The 12,257-nt window shown below is 47.6% G+C and overlaps 1 protein-coding gene across 1 annotated transcript in view; it reads left to right on the forward strand.

The window, feature by feature from the left end:
• The first annotated feature begins 8,566 nt into the window (after window positions 1–8,566).
• The window catches only part of GXYLT2 (glucoside xylosyltransferase 2), a 39,531-nt gene continuing 35,840 nt past the window's right edge, over window positions 8,567–12,257 (forward strand). Inside the window, exon 1 of the mRNA XM_075938648.1 lies at window positions 8,567–8,880. Coding sequence (XP_075794763.1) covers window positions 8,678–8,880 — 203 coding nt within the window. The 5' untranslated portion in view covers window positions 8,567–8,677. The remainder of the gene's footprint in view (window positions 8,881–12,257) is intronic.

Here is a 12,257-nt window from a genome sequence, read left to right on the forward strand (position 1 = left end):
CAAGCTCCTCGCTGGGAGGTCAGGCCAGAGTCAGGCAAGCTGGGGCCAGATCTGACCTATGGGCTCTGCCTAGCGGAGGAAGGAAGCAGCAGTGCATGCTGCTGCTCCCCCTCCTCCACTCCCCAGCTGCGGAAAAGGCAGAGCAGCAAACGCTGCAGTGAGGCTTTTCCCCCACCACTCCGATTGGCTGGAATCGTGGTCAATCGGAGCAACAGGGGTGGTGCCTGGGAGCAGTGGGGAACACAGAGCCATGTGTGTCCTTGCAGAGCTGTGCCAGGTAAGCATCCCCCATTGCTCAGACTCTGCACTTCCAGCCTGTTCCTGCAACCCCCTTCATGTGCACATCCTCCACCCCAGCCCACTTCTGCAACTCCCTCCCCATCCAGACCCCACTCTGCATCCTCCCTCCTGTCCAGCCCTCCCACCCCAGCCCACTCCTGCACCTTATCACCCTCCCAGACCTACCAACTCCCAGCCAACTTCTGTACCCTCCTTCTTGCCCAGACCCCACACTCCAACCCCACTTCCCTGCAGCCCTCTCCCCCACACTGAACCCCTCACTTTTTACTCCACCCCAGAGCCTAGGGGTACATCAGTCCACCCAGGCTCTGGTGTACAAGGGGAATATAGGGAGTGTCTTTCTGCTTCTGTCAGGGGCCATGTCAGTGAGGTGATTTTGTTTTTTTTGGGGGGGGGGGGAACAGTTGCTTTTTTGTGTGGCACCCAACTGATTTTTCTGTAGGTGAGCAGCCCCCAACCCAAAAAAGATTCCTCATCCCATCTTACCATTTAGGAGTTATTGAACAAACAGAAAGACAGACTCTTTCAAATATAGAGTGCATTGTAGATTAGTACCATGTGAAACTGGAGCTTCAGGGGGTAGCCAAGTTAGTCTGTTACAGAAAAAAACAACAAATGGTCTAGTAGCACTTATAGACTAACAAAACATGTAGATGGTATCATGAGGTTTCGTGGGCACAGCCCGCTTCTTCAGATGACTGGAGTTATGAGTAGGAGATTTGAAAACCCGAAATAAATAGGAGAAGGGAAGAGGGGGAGAGAATGATGCTCTGTCTCCCATCCTCCTTACTGTTGTTTTTTTTAAGCATCTGGAGAATGGGTGCTAAACCTAAGCAGATAAAGATCAAAGTCAATAGATAGATTGCTAAAACAGGAAGGATACCACTCAGAAAGGATACCACTCAGAAACTGGGATTGTCATCACGGCAAAAAGTACATGTGGGGGGAAGATACTGGGATTGTGGATGTGGCAGTTGGGGAGAGGAATGCTGAGATGGTGAGGATGAAAAGTACAGTAAAACTCCATTAGTCCGGCAGCCAATGCTCCGGGACTCCTGATGGTCCGGCACCATCAGGAACCCGGAAGTGCTGGGGCAGCTGGACAGGCTTCCCCCATTCAGCTGCTGCTGAAACTGACCAGTAGTTGAATCGGGGAAGCCGGGAGCAGAGCAACTGGGGTGCTGCCGGGTTGGTCTCGTAGCGCTGCCCCTCGGGCAGCTCTGCCCCGGGCTTCCTGGAATCAGCGGCTGACTTGGGGACCCCTGGGGCAGAGCAGCTGAGGTGCTGCCGGGTTGGTCCCGCAGCACCGAGGGGCGGCGCTATGGGACCAACCTGGCAGCACCCCAGCTGCTCTATTGCAGGCATCCCCGATTCAGCTGCTGCTGAAACTGACCAGCAGCGGCTGAATCAGGGATGCCTGGGGCAGAGCCGGACTATCATAAGGGGGGGCTATGAGGGGTCTGGGGTGACATCCTCTCCCACCCCACTCCAGACCCCTCATAGCCCCCCCTTCTGATAGTCCGGCATATCTGATAATCCGGCACCCTCTGGGTCCTAAAGGTGCCGGATTATCGGAAGTTTACTGTACTTCATGGGTAAACGGGTCTGACAACCAGGGGTTCTGTTTGTAGGTAGGGCTGTCAACAACTTTCCTGACTGGATGGACAGACCAAACACTATATACAGCCATGGTGACATCTGGACAGTCCTGTTGGGAAAGTTGGCACCCTATTTGTAGGGCACTCAGACACAAAGGCAAGGGGAGCCATGAATGTTTCTACATAGATAGGAGAGTGGGAAAAGAGAAATGCTGGGATTGTGTGTGGCCACTATGAACCATGCATGTGACAAATGAGGCTGGAGAGTATAGGACATGGTTTCCTCCTAATTAGGACCAGCAGGGAGATGAAACAGAGTAACAAGGATTGCATTTTACCCCTGGTTATTCACAGGCATTTAAAGAGCTGTTTAATCATCAGATGGAGGGATTAAACAGCCTCCAAAACATAGGATATAGTTACAGTACCGAAAGTATGTAACAAGATAATTTTCAAAGTAATAATGTATTTGTCAAAACAGTCCAATTAAAGCTACAATGTAAAAAGTTTCACTTACTTCAGTTGGCTACCACCGCAGATATAGATCTAAACCATCTGCTTGAGTGTCCCTGTCTCTGTAACTGCTGCAATATATTATCGGTACTTGACATGAATGCCAATTCATCACACAGCCAAAAACAGAGAGAGAGAGAGAGAGAGAGAGAGCTGCATGCAGTGGAAAACTATGGGGAAAGTATTAAGGATTTAAAAGTAGTCTAATATAACAGCAAAAACCCGCATAGCTAGTGTTTTCCTGAACTGATTTTGCTTGAGTGTATGATCTTATAGAACTTTAAAGAGTTAATATCCCTACAATGGCTTGATTTAAAGCAGGGGTGGGGGGCTGGATGTGGCCTTCAGCTTCCCTGTATCTGATCCGCAAAGGTCAGTGCTCCTTTCCCACCCGGCACTGGGGAGAGTTTGCTGGCACTCTAGCCTACCCCACCCCACCATGGGGCTGGACCACACAAAATCTACAAGTTTATGCCCCCCTAGGGTCTGCTATGCAAAGGGAATGTGTGGAGTGGCTTTCTGCTTCTCAGTCAGGGGCCATGCAAATGAGGGTTTTTTGTTCTGTTTTGTTTTGCTTTGCTTCTCACTTGTGTGCAGCCCCGACTGATTTTTTCTGTGGATGAGTGTCTTCTGACCTAAAAAAAGTTCCCCATCCCTGATTTAAAGTAAAGGAGACTGAGCAAATAGGTGAGTGGCAGCTCACAAGATATTGCAAAATAAAGTGAGAGGAAGGATTATATCTGTAAAAATCCCCTGTGGTGTTTTGCAAACTGCATAATTTGCAATAGTCCCCAGCTCTCCTATATACAAGTTAGATGTGAACAGCAGATGGTGTGAAATTGAGCAAGGCAAGTGTCTGACTTTTGTTACTGATACCTCTTCCTGTTATAGAAAATGAATGTATAACAATTCATTATTTTACAGGAAAGTATGTAACTGCTGAAAAAAGTGCATGTGTTTATACTTGTGGTTTTACTGTACTTTTTCATTTGCTATTGCTATTTTCTCCTACAATGAAGTCATCTATATTTCAGCATCTGCTCTGAACCTAAGTTAAATTATGTTTTCAGTTGTAAATGTAGGTAGACTTTATCATACAGTTCTAGTAAAAGATGTGCCATCTATTCAGTAAACTCTCTCCAGTAATCTTAGTCTTAAGTACATTGTGGGATATTGACAATCTCAAATAAGATAATTTAAATCATATAAAGCCTGATCTTTCAGAACTGCCTTGCCTCCCATAAAAGTATTTGGATACCGAGGTGAGAAGCACATTAACCTAGCTAGCTAATTTAATGTGAATGAAACAGGATCAGGTTCCTTAATGATTATTTTCTCTATTTAAGAAGTGTTTGAATTCTTTTTCATTTTGTATCTTAAACTCCTATTTACTTGGCAACTTTCAGTCTCTTAATTGGAATCTTTACAACAATCTTAAGGGACTGATTACTTACTAACAGGAAACAAGGAATAGTGTCTCAAGCCAGTATTTGCACAGATTATCGGAAGTACAGGTACAAGCCTGATCTGAATCTCTTTCAATTCACTGGGGTCTTCCTGTGTGTATAGCTCTCATGGGCAATCTCAGGGTCCTTGAAGGACTCCTTTTAAAGTGTTGTGTTTCTGTTATTATTGTTATTTGTATGATGGTGGTGATCTTTAGATAATGGCTCCATTGTGTTAGGGCATAGTGCAAGCATGTGATGATCAGTTTTTTTACTTATAAAATCTAAAGTGGGTCCTAAACTTCCTGACACTGACCTTTTAATGATCTTGTCTGACTACCTCTAAATAATTATCTTTTCCCTATTTATGCCTGTGTACGCTGTGTAGGGGAGAAATCTTATTTGGAACACTGGTGCACAGATATCAATGGATTCCCTGTGTGGCATAACACTGGTGTTGCTGCTTTGGTGTGGAGGATCAGGGATTGACAGGAAGCAGGAGGGAATGTATTTCGAATGCTCTGGGCTTCAATAATTGCTTATAAATGGAGCAGTCCTCTGAGGGCATTCTTGCCAACATGTGCACAGCAGCCCTTGGTGTAGTTTCCAGCCAGTATTAGGATATGGGAACAGAACGGTAGCTTATATTTCTCAACCCAAGTCTACACTATGCATATTTGATGGGCCCCAGAAATCTGGCTGATTTTGTTTAATCAAGAACAGAGGTAAGCAAAATAAACACTTATGCAGCGAAGTAGATAGCCAATGGAGATTCTCCAAAAGGAATGATTCTGCTAGAGCCTATATCAGTTCTTACATTTTCAGCAGAGTGACTGGCAAGGTTTTCTTCTCACCCTTTATTCTTTAGGTGTGAAGGTCCAACTCCTACTGTTCTTATTACTCATTTTGGCAGGATTTGGTCCTAAAAGCAAACCTAAAAGCACAAGGCAAGTTAACACAGGGAACTGAATACATCTCACTCTTTTGCATGGTATGCATTGTTTACAATGCACTGACTCCTCCACTCCCGTGGGTCTGGTATATAAAAACAAACGCATTGTGAAAGGCTGGTGTTATTTCAGAAAACAGAGACCACTTATTTATTTACCTGGAGCCTCATTTTAGCATCTTTTACTCTCACTAGTAGTGCTGTTGTAACCCACACACCTAGTGGGTGTGGTTCATGGTCCCATGTAGTGGCATCTAAATCATTTACAGAGAGATTGAGTTTTCTAAGAATCAGTTGGCTTTATAGTTCAAGCTATAGAGGCTCGTGTACTAAACTCCAAAGGTCCCGGGTTCCATTGCACCTTTTGGTGTGACACCGTGACTTCGGTGGGTTTACTAAGATGAATAAGTGTTGCAGTGATTTGGCCATTTATTTAAAAATCTGCTTGCTGGGATAGTCTCATGAGAAATACTTTTAGTTTTCCTGAGGGCATCAGTAGACACTAGTCATACAACCTGATCCCATCACCCTTCAGCACTGCATAAAAAACTTAAGGATACTCAATGAAACCAGAAGACAAAATGCAGCAGTCACAATTTCACTTTGCTTCAGGAATTAAACATGTTTTCTGTAGTACAGTGAGCCCTCGCTACTTCGCGGTTCGACCATCGCGGATTCACGACTTCGCGGACTTTTTTCATTACATTATATATATACGTGAATCCGCGATGGTCGAACCGCGAAGTAGCGAGGGCTCGCTGTATACATGTTAAATATACATGTCCCTACTTCGCGGATTTTCAACTATCGCGGTCGGGTTTGGAACCTATCTACCGCGATAAACGAGGGTTCACTGTATGTCTACACAAGGATGGTCTCAGTACTGGGTCCTGCCATGGGGGCAGAGGACTGGACTCAATGACCTCTCGTGGTCCCTTCCAGTCCTAGTGTTCTATGATGCTATGACTGCAGTTAAAGACCTAGGGTTGACCTGGATCAGCTGATTTGGGCTCAGTGACTCTATAAAACACCAGTGCAGACATTGGGAGGGAGGAGGAGAAGGAAGGTCCCAGAGCTGAGACTCCAGCCCAACTCCAAATATCTACACTGCCATTTCTAAACCTCACAGACAGCCCAAGTCTGCTGACCAGGACCAGCTGCGGCTTTACTGCAGGTCTTGTGTCAAAGGTAGCCACACTCTTAAAAGAACTTGGAGGCCCTATTTCCCAAGAACAGATACGTTACTCCAGAGTTTTTTGATGATAATGCCTCCATCCCTTAGGTAGTTAAATTCTAGCCTGAAGGGAAAATATTAATACTTGGATTTCTATGGCACCTTTCATCCAAGGGTCATATATCACCTTACAAACCTCACTGAGCCACCTGATTCCATAATATGTGAGAGAGGTCGATATTATCATCTCACTGATCTTGTCTCAGTAGGTCAGTGTTTCTCCAAGTGGTCTGTGGACCCACTCGGAGAAGGCTGCTACAGGGCTGCTCCAGTTCATTTACTTACCAGCTCCACAGGCACTGAGCCTTGCAGCTCCCATTGGCTACAGTTCGCTGGCTGCAGCCAAGGGGAGCCGTAGGGAGCAGCGGCCCAGGCAGCAATGTGACAAAGTTTACACAGGCTGTCCTCACTATAAGTCCAAGGTACGTTCCAAAAAACTTGGACTTAACAGCGAAACAACTTAAAGAAGGGATTTTTTCCCCTGCAGCTGATTTCCATTTGCACAAATTGGGACGGGGGGCGGTGTTGTGCGACTTAAGAACGGGGAATGGGAGGACTTATAACGCATCAGTTCCTACAACTTTAGTGCAGAATGGAAGTATATCGAGGCAACTTATAGTGGGGACACCCCGTATTTGGCCAGGAGGCTCCGTGGGTGTTGAGCTGGTAAGTAAACAAACTGGAGCAGCCCAGTAGAAGTTATCTCAGAGTGGGCCCACGCACCACTTTGAGAAACACCACAGTAGGTGACATAACTTGCTCCCTGTCACAGCATGGCAAGGCAAGAGCACAAGAAAAATAAGTGGATTCTTGCACTCCCATGAAAGTTTGGTAACACACTACCCACCATAATCTACCTTTGACTAGGGGGATGCAAAGTGTGTGTGTGTATGTATATGTTGAGGTGCATGGTGGACAGCATCTCAGTGCCCAGTCTGACAGAAGAGAGAGAAAAAATGTATTTTCAGGACTGATTTCTGCCCATCCACCTTTTCTTTGTCTTACCAAACATACAGTTAGGCTATATCTACACTACACTGAACTATTGGAAAAAGGTACGCAAATTGCGCTCCGCAATTGTAGACATGCCCTAAACGGCTGGGACTGGGCCAGCCCGAGCCATTTTGGTGCCCCGGGCCCGGGCATGCGGCGCTGCCCCCGGGTGCACAGTGCATGTGCGGACCTGCCCCTGGGGCGCGGGCCCACCCCCCCAGCATGCACAGGCCTGCCCCCGGGGCACACGGTGCATGTGCAGCCATGGCCACTGGCGTGAAGCCTGGGGCCCGCCCCTGGGGCGCACGGCGCATGCACTACCCAGCCCGGCTCAGCCACCACTGCTGGCTCATAGCCCGGGGCCTGCCCCTGGGGCACACGGCGCATGCACTACCCAGCCCGGCTCAGCCACCACTGCTGGCTCATAGCCCGGGGTGGGCCATGCTTGGCCGTGCAGGGGTAAGGGCGCTGCTGGCCGTAGGGGTAAGGGCGCTGCTGGCCGGTGCCGTGGGGATGGGGAGACTGGCGCTGCAGGAGCCGGCGTGTGGCTCCTGATGGCAGCTATAAGGGGAGCTGTGTGCCCCTTACAGCTGCCATCAGGCACTCCCCATAGGTTGGCACCCTAGGCAGCTGCCCAGTTCACCCATCCTTTAGTCCGGCCCTGGGCTGGGAGATGGTGCTAGGGAAGGGGTGGAGTCTAAAACAGAAGGGGCAGGGTGCTTCCAGGCTTCTCCACCCACAGACTATGATTAATTGGTTGATACAGCCAGGTCAGGCCCCAGGCCAACTAGGGCCTGGGGATGGGGGAAGCACATGAAACTTCCTCTGCCCTGCCCCCACCCTGCGAGGCACACATGCCACTTAGAAAAGTCCGGCGCAGGCCAGATCAAACCGCTTGGCGGCCCAGATCCAGCCCTTGGAGGCGCTTTTGCCCACCCCTGTGCTAGGGAACCAAGTTTTAAGCCAGCTCCCCCCAGCACTGGCTTCTGCTTCCCCCTTGCAGCCTCTCTCTGATGGAGACAGGGGGAGGAGGGGGGGGGAAGGCTGTTCAAGTCACTAGTCGACTATACTATAAGCGTATGCTTAATTGGATATTCGACTAGTCGCTCACATCCCTCATTCCCGTATGCAAGTGATTCCAGGTGTGAGGGCCTCAGGTGGAAATGACACCTTGCACCGCAATGCGGATGTACCCTTAGGGACAGCGGTGACCTGCTAGGGGGCAACGGGTTTATTGCCCTGTTTTATAGGTGGGGGAGAACTGGAGGCACAGAGAGAGGATGTCCCCCACCCCCAAGCACTCCACAACTCCCAAGGGGGGGGGGGGGGCTGGCATTGACCCTGGTGACTTCCCCTCGAGAGACAGGCTCCCTGCTCTGACCATTAGACCCTTCTGCCCTGCTCCAGCCCTGAGTTCTACCCCCCAGCTCTACCCACTGGCCCAGCCGGAGGGGCGCCGCTACTCCACACAGTACGGTAGGGGTGAGCTCCGCCCCTCTCCCCTCCCCTCCCCCGGCCCGGGCGCCGCCAGCGCAGCAATGCGAGCCGGGCGGGCGCCCCGCGCACGGTGCCTGGGGGCGCGCCCCGCCAGCCCGGGGGCGGCCAGCGCGCGGGGTGAGGCGCGAGCCCCGCGCCCGGCTGCAGCATGAGGCTCTACTGCAAGGTGGCGGCCGCGCTGCTGTGCCTGGGCAGCCTGCTGCTGCTCTGCCGCCGCGCCGCCCCCCCGCCCGCGGGCCGCGCCCCCTTCCCGGCCGGGCAGGCGGCGGCTCCGCTCCCCAACCGGGAGCCGCGGCTCCGCAAAAGCCCCGGCCGGCGCGGCGCGGCGAGGGGGCGGCTGGCGGACGCCGGGTAAGCGGGGCCGCTGTTGGAGTGGCGGGGGGGGGGAAATCAGGGGAGGGGCGGCCCAGCCGCGGCAGCCCCCCCCTGCCCCCGGGGTGCGGCGCGGGGAGCGGGCGCTCGGAGGCGGAGCGGCGGCCCCGGTCGCGCATCCTGCGGAAGGTTCGGCCCGGGGCCGCCGGAGGCTCCTCCCGGGTCGAGTCGTGGCAAAGCCAGACCGGAGGGCGCCCCCCCGGGGCTTAGCGCACTGGGCTTCTCCGCGGCTTTCCCGGTGCTCTGCCCTGCGGCCCCTTTCCACACTCAATCGCCTGCTCTCTGAAGTGACTCCTAGCTGCAAAAAACCCGGCTACCTCCGGGAGATTCTTCCAGTTGAGTATGAGGCGCTTTCCTAGGCAAACCCGGTTCACCATATGCAGTGGTTTGCCCTCCAAAGCTCACCCTACTCTTTCTAAATATATAGGATTTGTTAGTCTCTATGGTACCACGGGAGTGCTCGCTTTTTTCTTAAAGTTGTTTTTAAAGTTACAGACTGACTAACAGGGCGATCCCTCTGAGACCGATGTTGTAAGGAAAAGTTGATGATCAGACAGGGGGAAGAGGTTTACATACTTACAACTGCTGTATGCAGTGCAACTAATCCCTGGCCTTGTATCCTAAAGGAGAGAGGGTGATGCCAAACTCATCTGGAAGTTGAAACAAAAGACAGGACTATGTAGCACTTTAAAGACGAACAAGATGGTTTATTAGGTGATGAGCTTTTGTAGGCCAGACCCACTTTCTCAGATCAATATGTAGAAGAAAATTGGCACAACCATATATACCAAAGTGATATAATAATAATAAAAAAGTGAACGCATGTGAAATTGACAAATCAAATTTTAGAACAGAGTGGAGGGTGAGGGGGGAAGGTAAGTTTCTGTGAGATAGTGACATAGGGGTGATAAAAGGGGAAGTTTCTGTGAGGTAATGACATTAGGGGTGATAATTGGGGAAGCAATCTTTGTAATGGGTGAGATAATTAGGGTTTGCCCACAAAAGCTCATGATATTATACGTACATTTTGTTAGTTTTTAAGGTGCCACATGACTACTTGTTTTTTTTTTAAGTGGTTTTTAAAACACCAGTATCTAAAACCTTTGGTGTGTATATATACCTTTGGTATATATGGTTGTGACTCTTTTCTTCCACTATTTGATCTGAGGAAGTGGGTCTGGCCCACGAAAGCTTATCATCTAATAAACCATCTTGTTAGTCTTTAAAGTGCTACATAGTCCTGTATTTTGTTTCAGCTACACCAGACTAACACGGCTACATTTCTATCACCAGTATCTAAGACATCCAAATGTTTCCAGGGTATCACACAGCGCTCTGTTTCTGACCTTTAGAGAAGAATTCCCATTTTTGTACAGGTAACAGACTTGTGCGGCTCACCTTTGTGAGAGAGGTTTTGCTTATAAAGACTTCCTTCTGGCTGGTCTTGTGGTTCTTTTGAAGTATAAGACCAATTTTTTTAAAAAGATGTGTAATATGGTAGTGATAGATCACAAGTAAATGAGGCACTACTGTCAACCTCAAAGGCTAATCTTGTGCTCATTTTGTACTGAAATGGTGTGAAAACAAAATGGAATGAGATGAAAGGTGAATATCTATTTGTGTGTGACATTAGTAACATTCTAATGTGTTTTATAGAATTATTTGATATAAAACACATAAGAGAATAAGGAATACATCTTGTTTTAAAATAGCTATTTTTTGTATATGAGTGCTGTTAACAAAACGTTGCTAAGTGACATGTAAATGAATGGTTTATATATGATTTAGCTTTTAAAATATTTTGCAACTGCCGTTTTTAAAAAAGTTACTGTGATTATTGAATCAGAAAAGTACAAATATTTGCACTGTTTTTACTGTGAGTAGACTACTGCTTTTCTCTGCATTTTAGCTGTATTATGGTGAATGTGACTAAACTATCTAATAAACATTGTATCTTTGATTCATGATTTCACAGAGAAGTTGTGAATGAAAGACTGTCTCATTGTATAAAACCTTATTCTTTAAGCAGTTAAAGCAGTTGGTTTCTTACACGCATTGTTTCATACTGAGTGCAAGTGATGTTTACTGTGACGGGCATGAATCATGAACGGAATTCAAATTGATGTAGTGAAGCAGAATTACTTACATTAGCAACTGTACAGCCTGAAGTCATTTTTCTTTGGAGCATATCTCTAGATTATCATGGAAATCATAGACAGTACTAAAAGAATGAAGAGCAAAAGTAGCAAAATCTTCTGAAGAGAGTAAACAACTCTCCCATTTCAATGAATAAGAATCATCTTATGTTCTGAAATTTGACATTATCAGGCTTTTATTTATTTATTCAGTTCAAGTACTTTTTACAAGGTCTGCACAAGGAAACATTCTTAATCAGGAGCACTGCAAAAAATGCTGCATTTAAAAACTGCTTTTTTGTTTGTTTTGTTTTTCATTACATTTCTGTGCTCAGACAGTATGATCCTGCACCACTGAGGTTAATGAGAGTTGTGTCCCTGACTTCACCTGGAGCAAGAGAAAACAGTTAGGGGACAATTCTGATATCCTTACTGATACGTTCCTTATTGCACTAGCCGTTCCTTTGTTTTCTCTGGGACTGCAGCCAAAGAGTATTACTCAGTTCAAGTGAGGATATAATTTGGAAAATATGAAAAAGCTGTGTCATGGCTAGAAAAAAATATTTCTTTAAGTAGTCAGAAGAATAGTGAGAGACCTGGATTTAGGCTCAACTTCTCATCACTGGCCTGGTGATGTCCAGAACTTGACATCAGGCCCTGGAGAAATAGCCCCTGATTTAGTAAGCTCCTTTTGCCCTTGCCTAACTTAAGGTATGTGAGTAGTCCCATGCATGTAACTAGGGTTACCCATGTGTTCACAGTTAGACATAAGTTTAAGGGGCCTTACGCCACTTTATCACTGCCATACTCTCTACATGGGCAAAAAAGTTGGGTTTTATTTTTTTCAAATGAGTTACACTACCTTGATTGAAACCCCAGTGCCATAATTCGTTTAATTTGCCTATAGCGAGAACATCATTTCACACCCTTACAATCATTTGACCTGTAACTAGGTAGGCTGCCACAAGACCAGACCTTGTAAACACAAAGTCTGTCAACACGGGCATTGTGTGTGTGTGTGTGTGTGGGGGGGGGCAATAATTGATTTAACCCAGTTGAATAATATGGCTTGATTGGGTAAAACGCACCATTTTTGTTAATGTAGACAGAACCGTGTCAATGGTAGGAAAAAGGCATGTTTTTAAAACGTAAGAGCTCATTTGTTTTAAAATATTGTTGGAGACTAAATAAATGTAATTTTAACACATTAGATACTACCAC

The sequence above is a fragment of the Pelodiscus sinensis genome, chromosome 11 (assembly GCF_049634645.1).
Source record: "Pelodiscus sinensis isolate JC-2024 chromosome 11, ASM4963464v1, whole genome shotgun sequence".
In the NCBI taxonomy this organism is placed as follows: domain Eukaryota; kingdom Metazoa; phylum Chordata; order Testudines; family Trionychidae; genus Pelodiscus; species Pelodiscus sinensis.